Source organism: Struthio camelus, chromosome 9, assembly GCF_040807025.1.
Source record: "Struthio camelus isolate bStrCam1 chromosome 9, bStrCam1.hap1, whole genome shotgun sequence".
Lineage (NCBI taxonomy): Eukaryota > Metazoa > Chordata > Aves > Struthioniformes > Struthionidae > Struthio > Struthio camelus.
The window spans coordinates 2,631,716-2,649,423 of record NC_090950.1 but is presented as its reverse complement, the minus strand read 5'-3'; the positions used below and the strand labels follow the sequence as shown (position 1 = coordinate 2,649,423).

Below are 17,708 nucleotides of genomic sequence, written 5' to 3'. Positions count from 1 at the left end.
GAATCTTAAGGCTGCCAAAGACTTCTTTTAGGCAAAAAGAGATTTTCATTTATCTTGCAGATGTTCTATTTTGACTTAAAAGTAGGAAGCCATTCCCACTGGGAGATCCATCATTCTCCATTCCCTCCTAATGAAACTACTGAGGGACACTAACGTGATTTGGTAGGAGATCCTTGGGCTGCCAATTGCACTCATTCCACAAAAACAAACAATTTTCACTTCCCACAGACTGCATCAGCAATTCCAAATGCCCCTGCCGCAGTGCTGATCTATACAGCCTTTTTTATCCTGAAACTTGCCATTTTTGGCCATGAACCACACCCTTTCAATGTTGGCCTTCGCTATCTGCACACTAGCTAGCCACAAACATACAGAATAATACGTGTGAGACAAGAGTGCCTGCATGTTTGCAGAAAAAAAGTTTTAACTTAACTCCTTATATAAGCAGCTGCATGAGCAGTTCCAGGAGCCGAGGACTAACCTTTTTCACTCAGGGCCACGTGGGTGGTCACTGGTACCCACAAGAGATTTCTGCAGATGGCATTTTGCCCCATCCTGTTTGCACCATGCCATTTTGGCCTGCTCATTTGTATCTCTTTCCAAAGGTTTGGGCAGGCACTGCAACCTCTTCACTCTGGCAGCATAGCAAAAGTAGTGCAAACTAGCCAGTCCTGAGCAGCTCCTGCAGAACTTTTGCTCTAGCAAAGACATAATCCAGTCACATGTCAGTCTATCTAACCCAGGGGATCCCCGGGGTTGCCTCCAGCCTCCATTTGCAAAGTTCTTGTCCAAACGCCTGGTCACCTTGGGATGCTGCAAACACCTGCTTGAATCGGTCTATTGTGGTTCACAACAATATTCATGTTTTCCATCATGAAATCATCCCACCACTCATACTGGCATTCTTTCTTAAGCCTGAGCAGCTAGATGCTCGTTCTGGTCAGGGAGAAAAAAAAATACTGGTGAGGTCCATCCTGAGGCAACCAACAGTACTTGTCTCCAAGGAACCATTGGAAAACCTCTTTTCCTGAACACAGGCAAAGCAAAGTCTCAGCAGCAGCTTGCTCCTCAGTTTCCAAGCCTGCCGCAGGACCCCAGTCTCCCTGCTTTCTGCAAAGATGCCTCCTTTTCTGCCTGTAATCTCTGGGCTGCAGCTGCCTCCTTTTTGCTAACACATGCAAGGACATCAGTTCTGTCCTTATTAGCCAAGCAAAACATTGCCCCATAGTGTGTGCCCTTTTTCCTGCTCCTCACCTTCATAGCACGCCCTCAACATCCCAGCTCTCATATGGGAAAAAGGCTTAAGTGCACCTTCCATTGAGCCTGGAAAGCCCTTGCCTGCTTATCACCTTTACCAGCAAGAGCTGTCAAGCTGACCACCTGAAGGCAGCTATTCATGCCTTAGGATGCAACAAGGAGTGCTCTTTATGGCAAATGCATCCAGCTTTAGCAAAAGCCTATGCACAGATTTCTGCTAGGTTATTTTTAAGCTGGAGCACTCCCACCACAGAAAGGAAAGGAAAAAGGTGCAGATGAAGGAAAGGAGAAAGTTAGCTGATGTCACAGCTAGCCTCAAACCCTTGCAAATCCTGCTGCTCTCCTTCACGCTTATCCATCACTCTGGCCCCCCCTACCTTCCCTGTTCTGGCACCCATCTGACCCAGCCATCAGGGTCAGTTCCATCAGGAACTGAATCAGCAAACACCAAGCCTTCAAAGGTTTTACTTCAGTTTAGTCCCTGATCAGGATTACTGAGAGCCAGCCAAGCATCAGTGCTGGTGCAAGGGAAATGGAGCCAGGTGGGAAGGAGGCTGTTGCTAAAGGAGCAGCACCTGCCACTAGCGGAGCTTCATTGAATGGTGAAACCACACCCTTCCTAACACATTGGCCTCATTGTGAAGTGGAAGGAGAACAAGATTGGTCAATCAGCATTTGATAAAAACCGGGACTGAAGAAAAGAAAAAGGTCCTTTCAGCGTTCAGCTGTTTGTTTGAGGAGGATATGGTTAGTAATTCAGGACTTGCCTTTCTGCGTTAGATATTAACAACACAGCATAGACCTTTATGCAACAACAGGAACTGTGACAAATGCATGCACTCATGGGATGCCATCTCCATGCAGGTGACACTGTGGGGAGCCCTTTTTGGGTGGTCTAACAGCAACAGCCAGAGGCTGGCGATCCTGGCCACAGTACTCCTTTCCTCCTCACCTTTCCACATGTCACGTTAACCCCACATTTAGGCTTGAGACGGGAGCACGGATTCCTGCTTTTCAAGCTCAGGCACAGTTTGCCCCACAACCATGTGAAAAGCCCACCCAAAGCCCCAAGAGCCTACAGATAGGCCCCTCAGGAAAGCCATTGTGTGACTGCGCTGGCTGGAGAAGGGCAGTCATCCTGAGTATCTTGAGGCAAGCTGAAGCCTCTTGGCTCATCAATTCAAATGGTGATGGGAACGTAGGAAAATGAGACTAGAAGGAACTGGAGGCTTCTGCTATTACCTGTCTTCAGGACTGCTCATCTGCCCTCCGGTGAGATTAGCCCGTCCCCAAGCAGTAAATATGCCCCCCCACCTATTAAGGTCATACTCTTAACAACAGGCACTTGAGGTAGCTCTGTGCCAGCAGGACAGCCCGCGCGTGCACACAAAAGTACACCAAGCCCATTAGCTTGGCAGGCAAGATCTGCCCAGCAAGCAGAGACAGAGCCCATTCTCCCCCTACAAGGGCATCTTCCAATTCCTAAGAGAAGCCGCTGAAAAACAGCCGTTTGCCCCCACTCAAAACACCCTGGAAACAGGGAGCAGAGAATCACCATCACGACCCTCTCAACAACACTTGCAGCCGTGTTGCCACACTCTGAAACAGTCTCCCTGCAATGCAATTTGCAAGGTAACGGATGCAACCCAGTGCCCTCCAAGAGGGCTGCTTGCACACAAACAACAGCATGCTGTGTTCTTTGTGTCATCAGACCCCGCTGAGAGCAGACAGCTTTGCCTTTTGAATTTCTCTTCCACAGATGCATCAAGTTATGCCCAGGAAAGAGATTGTGAGGAAGCATATGGAAGAATAGGAGACCCTGAACACGATTACAGACCAAAACTGGGTCTCTCATGATGAATAGGCTTGTCCTTATGGAAACAATTGAGCTGAGAAGTGACAAATCCCACAAGTTCTTCCAGGAAGAGGGAAAAACCAAATAGGAGCAGGATTAAGCCTGCCTGGGCACCCTTATGTTCCTGAGCTTCTCATTTCCAGTGTGCCTGTGTGGATGCTCCTAGGAAGGGGTATCCCTTGCCCTGCAGCAACAGGACCTCTGCATCCAAGTCCTGCCCTGAGGTGCTCACAGACCCTAAGCCACCTGCCCCACAGCACCACGGTTCCATAAACCAGGCTTATCCAGCTCAGATTGTGTGAGACATGGTCGTGACTGCACGGAAGAGAAGGAGGGGGAAGAAACACCAGCTCTCAATCCAGACATCCCATTTAGCGAAAGGCAACAGCACAAAGGGATTTGACTCATGCAAAAGGTAAGCTAGCCCATGTCTCTTGCCCAGCCCCAGGCTCCAAGATAAGCTACCAGCCACAGTAAATAGCAGAAACACAGGATGGGTGGAGACACAACAGCTCTACAGTAAACTTGTGGTTTTGATGAGGTGGACAGGGAGAGGCAACACCTGCCTGTGCCAGGGAAGGGGGAATGAGCTGCCTCCCTATGAGGGGGAGGGGAGGAAAACTGACACTGTTGTTGCTAAAGAAGGATGACATTTTGGCTGAAAAGGAGCTCAGACAGGTGTATCTACCTGCCGTTCTTTTTCTGACACACACAGGCACAAGCAAAGGGAAAACATACCCTGCCAGGGTCCTCAGCCAGTGCCATGCTGTATACATGGGCAGCCTGGTCTTGCCATGACACCTGAAGGCAGAATGGCTGTCACACAGCCTATCCTGATGGTCCTCATGGCAGAAGTCACAACCACACCCTCATCTCTATCACCCCTCAGGCATGTGGTCCATCGCCATCCTGCCATCCAGGATCCCTGAGCACACAAAGCCATGGCTGTGTTCTTGCTGACGCTCTGTGAGATGCTGGGATGAGTCTTGGAGGGCAAGGATACAGAGGAAGAACTACTGAAGAGGGAAGAGACCCCGGGGAAAGGATCAACTGTGGATCTTCGTCATGGAGGGCAGCCTCCCAGTTCTCTATTGAGTTGTCTTGCATTGTCCACCAGCCAGGAAGAAGCAGACCCTGTGATTCACTTTTCTGCTGGCACTGGCATTTGGGAGGGACAACTGGCTTCCTACCAGGTGTGCCCCACAGCTGGTCATCCTGTATAGCACCTTCCTAGCACAGGAGGGAGCTGCCTCAGGACAATATAGGAGGCCAACCTGAAGTGCGTGGAGTACCACATGCTTCTCAAGGGTTGTTACATGCTGTGCCCAGAGCACTGAGTAAAATGAGGGGAAGCCCAGGGAGCGAGTCAGGGCTTGCTTCCAGCACAGCCCTGCACAGATCAAGCCCAACTGCTTTGGAGGGAGTTAGCCTTGTGCCATGCAGATGTGATCCAGTCTCCATAGACCTCTCCACAACACAGACCCAAAGACTGCATCAGTGTAGGAACTATCACAGGGTAGGCCGTCACAACCTCATCTTTGTCAAGAAGGAAAAGAAAAAGGACAAGCACATGAGAAGGAAAAAAAGAAGGGGCAAAGCTCACTCAGAAAGAGCACAGTAGGGAGGTCACAAGAGGCCAAAGCAGACCAACATGCTGTATCCTTGAGTGAACCTGAGGGGGAAGGCAGGGACACAAACACGAGTGGCACAGCCACCACCTGCTCCTTCCTGCTATCAAGGCTGCCAGGACAGTCTGCCCACTTGTCTGTATAAAATGGCAACGATTTGCAGAAGGCTGCTGAGTGCCAGCAGCTCTCCAAGGCCTGCTGTGTAAATTCACCGCTCCAAGTGAGCTATCACTCCCTGGGGGCAGGCTCTTGAGAGCGGAGCACCAGTGGGAAGGTCTGCTCCAGGCTCACCACACCAGGCGCCCTGGGGAGGGGCTACTGGCTACAGGAACGCAAGCCAAGCACCTGTGTATTTGCTTTCCATTCTCCCAGTCTCTGCACTGACCTCACGATAACCACTTGCTCCTCGGCCAAAGCTCCACTCACCATGCTGAAATTCAAAAGGTACCTGATCATGTAAGTGGATTTTTTTTTTAAAGTAAAATACTATTTCCTTTGAAGAAAACAAAAAGCTTTTACTGATGTGAGGCTAGCCTTCCTCCTCTCCAGATCTGGTCACATCCCTATAGGTCCCTCTATGCTAAGAAATGGTTGGAGATTGAAGTGATGATGGGAATTGGCAGGGCATCATTTCAGCTCTGCATAAATGCAGATTAATTGAGCTGTCTCTTCTAGTGAAACGCCAAGAGTAGCATTTCTCCCCTTTGTGCTAAGCAGGGATATTATTTTTTGTAAGGCCCAATGCTGCAAAGGAAGAGGAGCTGCAAAGACCTTGGCAGGGCAAGCAGCATGCCTATTCCTCCTGCCTCGTTCCAGGCAAGGGCTTGCTGCTCTCAACTGTGCATGCTCACTTGCGGAGTAGATGGGGAATATAACTATGGCTTGGTGAAAATCGTTTATACGGCAAGCCCAGCTAACGCATCTGGAGTGATGTGCCTTCTTCCAGAGGCTCTATTTTGGAGAGGAGAGATGAGGAAGAGCGGAGAGCAAGGCTTGAGATCACTGCTCTGCCCACTAGTAATCTGCTTCCTGGGTGAGAGCATTTCCAGGCAAAAAAAGCTCTACCCCATGTATCTGCAGTGTCTGGGGCACTGAACACACTGCTGCCGTACACCAAGATGCAGTGTTCATGTGTGTGACTGCGAGGGGGGGGGAGGCTGTTCTCAGTGGTTTTCCCAACCTGCCGGTTTCGAGGATAGGCTAGGCGCCAACACAGGCAAGCAGTTCTGCCCATGTTGAAATGAAAGGCACTGTTACCTTATCTTCTTGTGAGCGTCCCACAGACGGGTGTCCCTGTTTTCTGTTTGCTACATGAGTGAAGCAAGTACCTCCAATCACTGTTCAGAGTTCTATTGTTCCCATGTAAGTTAATTCCCTGTGCAACATCTCTCGCTGCCTGGAGCATATCTAGCCACAGCAAATTAATGAAGTCATTTTCTGCCTCCTATCCACCTAGTAAAATCAGCTTTGGCCACCTCCCGCAGCACCAGGGAGACAACACGGGCTGAGACCCAAAGGCTGCATTCAAGGGGCAGCAACAGTTTACTAAATACCAGCCTACCAACAGTCCATCCCAAGGGGTGCATTTAAAGTTTTCTGTCTCATTCAGGGAAAGGGCACAGAACAGAGCAAAGCTGATCACCCTCTCTTCTTCAAGTAGGGGAAAACAGAGGGGAAGCCTGAGCTACCAACGCAATCAAGCAGTGCCTACTTCCAAGCAGCACCTCATGCAACCCCTCCCCTGCCAGGAGCAGACAGTAGAATATGGCTGGGGTCTCACCCCTTGCAACTAAATGACAGACAGACTGGCTTTTGATGAAACCTGTTGAGCCAACTTAAGGATTAAGAGCTGCCGAGGCTCTACAGCTGAGAATTTAGCTCAGCTTTCACCCCATATGGCCAAAGGCACACTTGGGGTGCTGCATCCACCTTTGCACCTTGCTTTGTCACTTTTGGAGATGATAGCACACAGTCCCTGACTGTCAGGGACTCTTCACTTAAAGCCCACCGGCAGCTGGAGGCATTTCCCAAGACTCTCTGAGTCATCCTCACAGAATCACAGAATCGTTTAGGTTGGAAGGGACCTCTGGAGATCATCTAGTCTAACCCCCCTGCTCCAGCAGGGTCCTCTAGAGCATGTTTCCCAGGATCGCATCCAGATGGGTTTTGAATATCTCCAGCGAAGGAGACTCCACTACCTCTCTGGGCAACCTCTTCCAGTGCTCTGTCACCTTCACAGGAAACAAGTTTTTCCTCATGTTCAGACAGAACTGCCTGTGGTTCAGTTTGTGCCCGTTGCCTCTTGTCCTGTCACTTGGCACCACGGAGAAGAGTATGGCCCCATCCTCTCGACACCTTCCCTTCAGATACTTGTACACACTGATCAGTTCCCCCCTCAGCCTTCTCTTCTCCAGGCTACACAGGCCCAGCTCTTGCAGTCTTTCTTCCGAGGAGAGGTGCTCCAGCCCTCTAATCATCTTGGTAGCCCTCCGCTGGACTCTCTGCAGTAGGGCCATGTCTCTCTTGGAGTGGGGAGCCCAGAACTGGACACAGGACTCCAGGTGAGGCCTCGCCAGGGCTGAGGAGAGGGGCAGGATCACCTCCCTCCACCTGCTGGCAACACTCTGCCTAAGGCACCCCAGGAGACCATTGGCCTTCTTGGCCACAAGGGCACACTGCTGCCTCATGCTTCACTTGTTGTCCACCAGCACTCCCAGGTCCTTCTCTGCAGAGCTGCTTTCCAGCAGGTCCACCCCCAGCCTGTCCTGCTGCCTGGGGTTATTCCTGCCTAGGTGCAGGAGCCTGCCCTTGCCTGTGTTGACCTTCAGGAGGTTCCTCTCCGCCCAACTCTCCAGCCTGTCCAGGTCCCTCGGAATGGCAGCACAGTCTTCTGGTGTGTCAGCCACTCCCCCCAGTTTAGGATCATCAGCAAACTTGCTGAGGGTGCACTCTGTCCCTTCCTCCAGGTCATTGATGAATAAGTTGAACAAGACTGGAGCCAGGACTGACCCCTGGGGGACACCGCTAGCTACAGGCCTCCAACTAGACTCTGTGCCACTGACCACAACCCTCTGAGCTCGGCCATCCAGCCAGTTCTCAATCCACCTCACTGTCCACTCATCTAGCCCACACTTCCTGAGCTTACCTAGGAGGATGTGATGGGAGACAGTGTCCAAAGCCTTGCTGAAGTCCACGCAGACAACATCCACTGCTCTGCCCTCATCTCCCCAGCCAGTCATCCCATCACAGAAGGCTATCCGACTGGTCAAGCATGATTTCCCTTTGGTGAATCCGTGCTGACTACTCCTGATCACCTTCTTGTCCTCCATACGCTTAGTGAGGACCTCCAGGAGGAGCTGTTCCATCACCTTCGCAGGGATGGAGGGGAGGCTGACAGGCCTGGAGTTTCCTGGCTCCTCCTTCTGGCCCTTTTTGAAGACTGGGGTGACACTGGCTTTCTTCCAGTCCTCAGGCACCTCTCCTGATTGCCATGACCTTTCCAAGAGGATGGAGAGTGGCCTAGCGATAACATCCGCCAGCTCCCTCAGCACTTGTGGGTGCATCCCATCGGGGCCCATGGATTTATGGATGTCAAGTTTGGACAAAAGATCTCTAACCTGATCCTCCTCCACCAAGGGAGAGTCTGCCTTTTCTCCAGCCTTCCTCTCTTGTCTCCAAGGTCTGGAATTCCTGAGGACTGGCCTTAGCAGTCCTCAGGACATATAAACTGCTTATCCTCCCAGCATTCTCAGTCTGACCCACCCTACAGAGCAGCTTTGGACACCTGAGACATCCATCTTCCCAGTACTTTGGTCTCAATGATTTAACACTTCCCCAAGGTGCCAGCACCCATGATGTCATCCCACCATAGTAAGCAAGAAGAGAGAAGAATGTGAAGGAAGTAACCGTGGAAACCACATGAGCTTCTTGCAGATAAAACTGTACATTGTTTTGCTGCAGCCTCCAAGAAAAAGGCTTCTCATTCCATGTGTGCCATTTTAACTCATTTCTGCTATCTTTAGTGCCACTTCTTGGGATCCTGCTGAACTTCAGTGCTGCCACAGCTCTTCCTTTCTCAGTGTATGCTCATTGATCTATATGTATCCCACCATAGCCAGACAGGGCTCTGTCTTTATGCAAATAGCCAAGCCTGCTCATACCCAAACAGTCAGCAAGGCATTGCATGTTCAACCAACACATTGTCATCTCCAAAGAAGTGGCAGACTAGCAGCAAAGTTTCTGATCCATTACTTCTAATATCAATTTATCTTTGATGACACAAGTTCATGTGTCATCACACATGATGCTGCTTTGCATAGCCTAGCAGCAAGCCGTTTGCATGATTGCCTGCTGCTTGTCTGTTATCTGAGCTTTTCAATGCCCTGGGGCAGATGCTGCTAGCAATCCAACAGTTTATTGGATTAGGACTGATATTCATATCACATGTGGCCTAGACCCTAGACAATACATTCTATGTCTCATTTTTCCAGTCCAATTTGGCATATGCAGTCCGCTCTTTGAGTTGAAAATGAGCAGCCCAGAGCATGATCTCCAGTAATTTCTTGGCTTCTGCCATGAAGTAACTCAATATTTTATCTCAAATTGAGTTTGATTTTTGCACAGTCGGTGACTTCTGCCTCTTCATTGGTGGTACTCAGACCAATCACCTGATTTCCCTCCAGCCCAGGTAGTTTTGCCATCACCAGCGCAAACCACCACACAGTAACAGCCAATGAGATGACCACGGATATCTCCAGGTTGTTATCAGGTTTTGGAGATGCTGTGCTGGTGATGACCAGCTTGTTCACCACATAGTATTAGTAATTACATGCCTTTTGAACCTTCCTTAGTAGCACTATCATGACCTAAGACTTCCTAGACTTCACAATCCCAAATGCTTTAGCCATTAAAAATCTCCCAGGAGTTTGTCATGTCAGCTGAGTGATTGACATTGTTGAGATCAGAGCAGAATTGTACCCATGAGTGTCCAAGCTGGTGCACAACTACTGGAGTACTGTTGTAACAAACACATCACCCTTAGTCACAGCATTCAGTCAATCAACCAATTGTTTTTCTGGAGCAAATCCATTCTTCAATAGCAAATCCAAATCCCTTACCAATATCAATGGGATGCAAGTGATGACTTTAGATAGCCCTTGTTTATGTTAGTTCATCAAATAGAAACGATAGCCAATGTACTTCTTCCACATGTCAGAAGGTTGCCCAGCACAGTAGACAAAGCAACACAGAAAAAGCATCTGAAGGAAACATGTAACATCAGTGGATGTGGGTCAGCTGTTGGAATGTGGCTAGTGGGAAGACTCTGCCCAGATTTCTGCTTTCCTTTGCTCTTCCTACTTAAAGCCCTCCATTTCAAGCTCGGCAGCACCAACAAAACAGCTAGCGCCTGCCTGCTCCCTCTGAGAGGTTGACAGCAGACAGCTGAGCCTTGCAGGCTGGATTCCTGCTCAAGGAATAATCTACAATGAAGGTTTTAACCAGAGTCTTGGTACAAATCGTCTCCTATTATGTAACAATAGGGCCCTGAGTAGAAATCAGTAGAAATGAAATGCAAGCTAATCCTTTTTTCCAGGAAGCCTAGCCCTCCAACCGGTCCCCTCTGCAGAATGACTGATCTGTGTTAGAAAGCTTAAGTTCAAGCTCCACTATGGTTTGCAGCAACCCTTATAAACAGTAAGACTCCTGCAGAGATGGTTTTCAGGGCCAAACACAACAGAGAGATCCAAAGCCCCATCACACAGTGCCAATGACTCCCTGAACAGCACTGTGGAAGTCAGGGAAGACCTTGTGCTGCCATTGTAGACTCAGAGTACAGGCTTAAAAATAGGCTTCAGGGCTCACTCCCAGATCTCTGCAGTTCTGATCTGACTTGGAAATGGTCCCCACAGCAGACCAGAGCAGAAACCAGAGCTCCAAACCAATTCTTTTCCCTCCTCAGACAGAGCCAGATTGCACACTGAAGAGGCACAGCTCACCACCCATGAACAGCCCTTCACGACACCATCTGCAAAGAATTGATCTTTAGTATATAACAGGCTTTAGTTAAAACACTGTTGCTCAACTCCAGAAGTGTATCTGCTCTGACTTCCCAAGACAGATGAGACATCCCTCCATGTCTGCATCCACAACCGGAGCCTATGCTGGGGGTTAATCACTGCCCAATGGCAGAAATCCAGAGAGGTGGGGAACAGGGAAAGTAAAGGTTTATCATCTCTGTTTATCGAGATAGGGCCGGGATACATATAGGCCATGCAGGGCAAGGCAAATGCAAGCAGCACCTATTCCTGCTGCTGAAGTCAGTCACCCCTGGCTGTGGTGGTAAGGCACCTCTGAGCAGCCAAGTGACTTTATGGTTATCACTGTTTACCTTTTGGTGCGATATTCATGTCCCAGCTGGAAATTTCCACTAGGCTGCACTCCTTGAGTACAGTGTTTGAGGTTTGTTGGTTATTGCTGTCTCTGCACCTCCTTCCACCCATAAAAATGTGACCTAAATGTGTGCTAAAAAAAAAAGGACTAATTTCTGAGAGGAGTCATGCCCTTTGCAGGAGATTCAAGGCCTCTTTCACCTCTCGATTGTGCCTCACACACGTGTTCCTTCTACCCATACAACGTAATTAATGGTCTGAAATGTCTGCTTACTTGCAGGAAATTGAAAGCTATATATAGATGTCAGCTAGGTCGGCTCTGGATCTCCTTCAGCCTCCTCATCCTCCTCCTGGTCACTCTTCAAGTCGTGGAGAAGCTACAGCCTGCCAAGTAGGTTCCAAGCAGGACTGTAAACCTGCACCTCTGTCCTCCAGTCTTTTGCTGACAGCTGAGAACAGCTCAAAACTGCCATCCTCAAAACCACTCAACAATCTTTTCTTTAGAATTGCAGAATCATTCAGGTGGGAAGGGACCACCAGGGGTATCTTACCCAACCCTCACCCTGTACAGGACCTGTTCCAGGGCCAGATCAGGCTGCTCCTGGCTTTCTCCTGACAGGTCTCAAAAACCTCTGGGGATAGAGGACTGCACAACCTCCTTGGGTGACCTGCCCCACAGTGTGACTGTCCCCGTGGGGAAAAAGTTCTTCTTACATCCAGTGTGAACCTCTCTTGCTGGAGCTAATGCTCATTGGCTCTCATATGCCTGCTATGCACCACTGTGAACAGCCTGACTCTGCCTGCCTGATGACCTCTCTATAGGTACTGGCAGGCTGTTGTTAGGTCCCTGAAGCTATCTCTTCTTGAACAAGCTCTAGTCCCTCAGTCTCCTCTCACTGGGCAGGCAAGTGCTCCAACTCCAGCCCCTGGCCATCTTGGTGGCCCTCTGCTGAACTGGCTTCCTTTTAGCCATGTCTTTCTTGTATTTGAGAGTCCAAACCCGTAGACAGTAGCTAGATGTGGTCTAACAAGTGTTGGCTAGAGGGGGATAACCACTTCCCTGGATTTCCTGTGCCCCTGTTCATACAGCCCATGATGCTGCTGGCCTTCTCTGCTGTCAGGGCACACTGCTGGGTCACGTTCAACTTCTGTCTACCAAGACCCCCAGCGCCCTTCCAGCAGAGCTGCTCCCTAGCCAGGCAACCTCCAGCCTGTATTGTTACCAAGGGCTTTTCCCTTTCCAAGGGCAGGACTGGGCATTTGTCTTTGTTGAATTTCATGAGGCTCCTGATGGCCCATTCCTCCAGCCTGTCCAGGTCCCTCAGGATGGCAGTCCTGCTCTTGAGGACTGGCCCTCCCAGTTCAAGGTAATCTGAAAACTTTCCTCCATCTTCCCCAGGCCTTGTCTTATTCTTTCTTCTCCCTTCCTCTTGCTTTGTTCCTTTCCTATAGCCCACAGTGCTCCACGGGGACAGAGGAGTCATTGTGTGGCTCTCAACTTGGCCTTCTCTTCCTATGTCTGCCCCAACCTCCCAAGGCAGTAGCGCAAAGTGGTCAAGTCCTGCACCCATCTGCTGTGCCTCCCATCCCAAGCTAAATGGAAGAACTCTTTTTTTAGGATCTCTGCAGGGGGGTTTTGCCAGGCTGCAGTGAAGCTAACTTTACATGCTTCTTCCTTCCTTTGCCTGTTTGCAGCCCTCAGAGGCACTGGGTGCTGGGCAACCCTGCTGCAGTGGAGGCTGAACTCCCAAATGCTTGGGAAGAATTGTGATGGGCTCAGGCAATTTCTAATCAGCAGAGCAAACCATCTCTGAGCAGCCTGTTCATTGCCTGAGCTTAGAGGTCACTGCCTTGGGAGCAGGGCATCCCAGAAGCAGTGGGTCATTTTCCTCAGCTGCACGGCACCTTCCATAGCAGTGCACTCACTGTTCCCAAAGCAAATCCTCACTGCCAGTTGTCCCCTACTCACACGATGGGTGCAATAAAGTCCACTCACACCTCACAAGCAGTTAGTATCAAGACCAGGAGCTAAAATGTGTTTCTTAACATCACTAGCTCTGCACCCTGGAGTTCAGAGGCAGAAGAACCCACATGATGGTCCAGGCCATGTGTCTCTGAGGCTCTTCAGTTCCTCCTGTGCTTCATTATGCTGATCCTTCCAGCTTATGCCGGACTGCACACAGCATTTCCACCCTTAGGAGACTAAGCTGTGTGCTGGATGGTGTGAGGTTGAAGGACTGCATGTTGGTGACAACTCTTGGTTTCCCTTTTACAGAAACTGTCGGTGTGAACTGGAACGTGCTCTGCAGCAGACCACAGGCAAGAATCAGAAGAGGCCCAGCTATATCCTACAGATTCCTAAGACGCTAGGGAAGGATGTTCCCCCACACAGGCAGAAGAAAGCCATGCCAGATCCCATCTCAACCAAGAGTGCACAGTACACTTTTCAGTTGCAGCCAAACTTCAGCCAGACAACACTGCGGGAAAGCAGCCCAGACAGTCAAGAGGGGTTCTGGACAAAGCAACTTGTAGAAAGCAACAAGAAGGTGAAAACCTATCTTTCATCCAAGAGATTGAAATCCCACCTTCTTGGCCCTAGAAGAGCAGCCAAAGAGGGTCCTTCTCCAATTATTCTTGGGAGTATCTCCACAGTTATGAGAAAGGCTGCTGACAACATCAGGAAGACACTAACCTTTGCAAATAGCATCACTGCAGAGGAACATAAGAGAACAGCATCACCCAGGACAACACAGGTGTCATTACAAAGTCAGTCTCAAGCCACAGTTTCTCCCCCACATAGATGGGACAGCCCACCTAACCACGCTATGATAAAAACAGCTCAAGACCTACAGGCAGAAGAGTTTTACAGGGCAGGCCTGAAGAGGAGATTGCTCCCAAGCTGGACAGAAGTGCCTATGGTTGAAAAGGCAGCACTTGGAGAAGGCCAGCAGGTTGAGGGAATTTCATCTCAGGAAGCTGTGTGCAAACCCAAGACCAACATTGTTTTTCTGAAAGTGCATAAGAGTGCCAGCAGCACTGTCATGAACATCCTCTTCCGCTTTGGCGAGACGCACAACCTCACCTTCGCCTTCCCCCTCAAGGGTAGCAGCCAGCTCTTCTACCCACACCACTTCTTGGCAAGGTTTGTGCAAGGGTTCTCCCCTGGAAATGCTCCGCAGTTCAACATCCTCTGCCACCACATGCGGTTCCTACAGCCAGAGGTAAGGGGCAAAGCCTCAATGCCTTGGGAGGGGGGAAAACGGGTAGGGCAGAAGACTCTAGCATGGAATAAGGTGGGACACCCAGAAATGTAGGCTCTTCAAGGATGAAGCTAAGGAGAGACAGGATTGCCCACTGCTGTGTGTTATCTCCTATGCTCTGTGTGTTATCTCCTGCTCCTAAGAGCTTCTATCAACAGGTTTGATAGATCACTGTGCAGTAAACTGAGGCACGTTCCTGAGAGAAGCCAGAGGAAGGTGTCTGCAACAGTCAGCAACTATCATCTTGTCCAGTGGTACTTAGAGGAAGTCTTGTTGCCTAGACAGGACCAGAGGCTACCACTCTTCTCTCTACAAGAAGAGAACAATTTGAAGGCATCACACTTGCTAGCTCAGGCCAGCCATACCCGGCATCCACCCTTCTGAACACCACTTGAGGTCATGCAGGTCTGGTGAAAAGCAAGAAAATAGAATCTTCAGCCCTATGGTGACAGGACACCCAGCTGTGGCAGCACACAGAGGGGAAGCTCTGGCTGCTCCCCTCCCCATATACCTCTTCTAGGGCTCCCCACAGCTGACACAAACACTCCTTTGATGAGCCATTCCCTGAAAACCTCTCCCAGTTCTCCAGACTACCTAGCATCTCTTATCCCTGAGCAAGAATTACCGCTTTTCCAGCAGAGCATAGGACTGTATGGGAACAAGTAAATAAGTCCATTCTCCCTTCCTCCCCACCTTTAAACCTCCTTTCCTCCCTACACAGGTGCAGAGAGTGGTACCAAGCACAGCCATCTATTTCTCCATCCTGAGAAACCCAGTGCAGCTTATGGAGTCCTCCTTCATGTACTACAAGGGCACATCAGCCTTCTCCCGTGCCCGCAGCCTAGAGGAGTTCCTCAGCCAGCCCTACCACTTCTACAACCCCGCAGCCAGTGACAGCCACTACGCCAGGAACCTCATGACCTTCGACTTTGGCTTCAATCCCGACGGAGATGTCTCAGCAAAGCGGGTGCACCTGATGCTGAAGGCCATTGAGGCATCCTTTGACTTGCTCCTTATCTCTGAGTACTTTGATGAGTCCATGGTGCTGCTGAAAGAGATACTGTGCTGGGACCTGGACAGTGTCGTGTCCTTCCCACTCAACAGCAGGGATAGCAGTACCAGGTCCCCCCTCTCAGACAGCATGGTGGAGAAGATAAAGAACTGGAACAGGCTGGACTGGGAAATCTACACCCATTTCAACAAGACCTTCTGGGAGAGGATTGATCGAGATATCGGCAGGGAACGCATGCAGCGGGAAGTAAGGGCACTTCAGGAGAGGCAAGCAGAGCTGGCAAGGATCTGCCTGCAAGGAAGAGGAAGCGTAGCCCCTAAAGACATCAAGGACTCTTCCCTGCTGCCACTGCAATATGGCAATGCCAAAATCTTAGGCTATAACCTCAAGCAGGGCTTGGACAAGAAGACGGAGCACATGTGCCGGCGGCTGGTGACGCCAGAGCTGCAGTACAGCAGCGCTTTGTACAAGAAACAGTTTCTCCAGACCCAGAAGCCAGTTTCCTCACTGCAGGGCACACAGCAGGGCAACACCTTCAGGGGACCTGCAGCATAGGCTGGAGGGAACCCAAAACTGAGCGACCTTGTCCTCTCCAGGCCTCATTCTCCAGCTCTCTGCTGAGTACAGCAAGGCACCAAGCTGCCGTGCGCCTGTCCAGCCACTGGGAGGGAGCCTGAGCTGCTGCTCACCTTGTGTGCTCTGGGGTTTAAGTAAGGGGTTTCTTTCCCCCAGGGAGCAACCAAGTTGGCAGGCTGGTGACTACGAGATCTGCCAGAGCCCCTGGAAACCTCCGTCTCTGCAGGATTATGCAAGTCCTTGGGTGTTACGCACTGCTGTTGCTGCAAAGCAGGGCGGGCCTCAACAGAGGCTCTGCATGGTGGTGGGTCCCAGGGGCTCACCTGGACAGGACTCTCCTGGGGTAGGTCCTGAACAAACAGGGCAGGAATCCCTGACTCACAAACCAAAGCACTGGAGGAGCCAATCCAGGGGATGCAAGCAAACAGAGCAGATGCCAGGAGGCTTCAGGCTGTAGCAGAGCTGAGTACAGCTTGGGGGGGGGGGGAGAGTGGGAGAAAGGGCAGGCTGCACTCAGCCAAGTCCCCCATCATAAGGCTGCTTGTCACAGCAAATCAAATCACAGCTCTCCACTGGAGGGTGTATGCTGTTCTCTGATGCCTCTGCCAGAGTGCTGTCTATTCTGTTACACATACGATGTTTGAGAGGAATTAAACACAAGGCACGTGAAAACACCACAAGGAGTCCCGTTCTTACCCTACAGACCAGGGAAGCGAAGTGTAAGCTACACTGCCCCTTCCTGAAGTATTTCATACCACTAGGCAAGCCCCCCCTCCCCCAGAGAAGCTGTGCCCAACCTTAGGCTTTGTGCTTTGTAGCACTAACTGCATCAGTTAAGGAGCAAAGTCAGCAGGATAACCATGCAGAGGCCAGTCCTCGGAGGTGATGTCCTCCACAGGCAGCTCAGTATTGTGCCAGATGGCATAGTTCATGTGGAAGGCAGAGGAAAATGGCTGGGGCTAGTCCTGCTCCCAGGCATCTACATTTGCATCCATCTGCATAGCAATTTCCAACCACCTTCTCCAAATATGCAATAGGGTACAGTTTCAGCTGATGGCTGGTGTCACCTTCTCATTGTGACAGCTGCCTTTTGCCAGGTGCTTTTGGTGGCTGGAGGTTGCGATGGCTCGCCAACTTGGCAGCAAGGGACAGTGCTCCAACACACAGAGCCAAGCTATAAATCAGACCAACACAACCAAGCAGAGCTTGATTTACAGTTTGGGAATCCCTCTGTCTGTCCAGCTGCAGGTCTTCTCCACTAAGCCTTAACATTACTGTGCTGGAAAAGCAGCTCCTCGTTAATTAAAAATAACAATATTTACCATTACTCCTATCAAATTCCCCTTAATTACATCGGTCTTCCCAGTTGATGATCTCCACAGCAGCCCAAAAGAAAGACACCTCAGACATCTGGAAACTCTGTTCTCACCCAGCGGGTGGGTATCAGCCTTCTTTCCCCGACTCTGTGATTATGTCCTGATTGCAGATGCTGAGCTAGTACAACATGTTTATATAGGATAAGCTCACAAGCCACACTGAGATGGCAATACCAGACTGCTAGTTAAAATAGACACGAGTCAGGGAGCTGTCTTGTGAACATTTCAGTTGCTGAAAATACCAACTCACCACTTGGAGCATTTGTAGGAATATTCTATACTCTTCTTGGGAAAGGTACCAAAAGAATTGGTCATGGTGGGCTAGTCAACCTTATTTTTCACTTCCCACACTTAT

At 50.2% G+C, this 17,708-nt stretch overlaps 1 protein-coding gene across 2 annotated transcripts; it reads left to right on the top strand.

The window, feature by feature from the left end:
• The first annotated feature begins 4,254 nt into the window (after nucleotides 1-4,254).
• On the top strand, nucleotides 4,255-16,772 carry LOC104138961 (galactose-3-O-sulfotransferase 2). 2 transcript variants are annotated; one of them, XM_009666878.2, is made up of 4 exons: nucleotides 4,255-5,196; nucleotides 11,410-11,520; nucleotides 13,405-14,350; nucleotides 15,111-16,764. In XM_009666878.2, the coding sequence occupies exons 1-4, from the start codon at nucleotides 5,168-5,170 to the stop codon at nucleotides 15,954-15,956; spliced, it is 1,932 nt and encodes a 643-aa protein (XP_009665173.2). In that variant the 5' UTR covers nucleotides 4,255-5,167; the 3' UTR covers nucleotides 15,957-16,764. The 2 variants fall into 2 exon arrangements, with proteins under 2 accessions (XP_009665173.2, XP_068809994.1); XM_068953893.1 differs by having other exon boundaries at nucleotides 5,136-5,184; nucleotides 15,111-16,772.
• The last annotated feature ends 936 nt before the right edge of the window (nucleotides 16,773-17,708 follow it).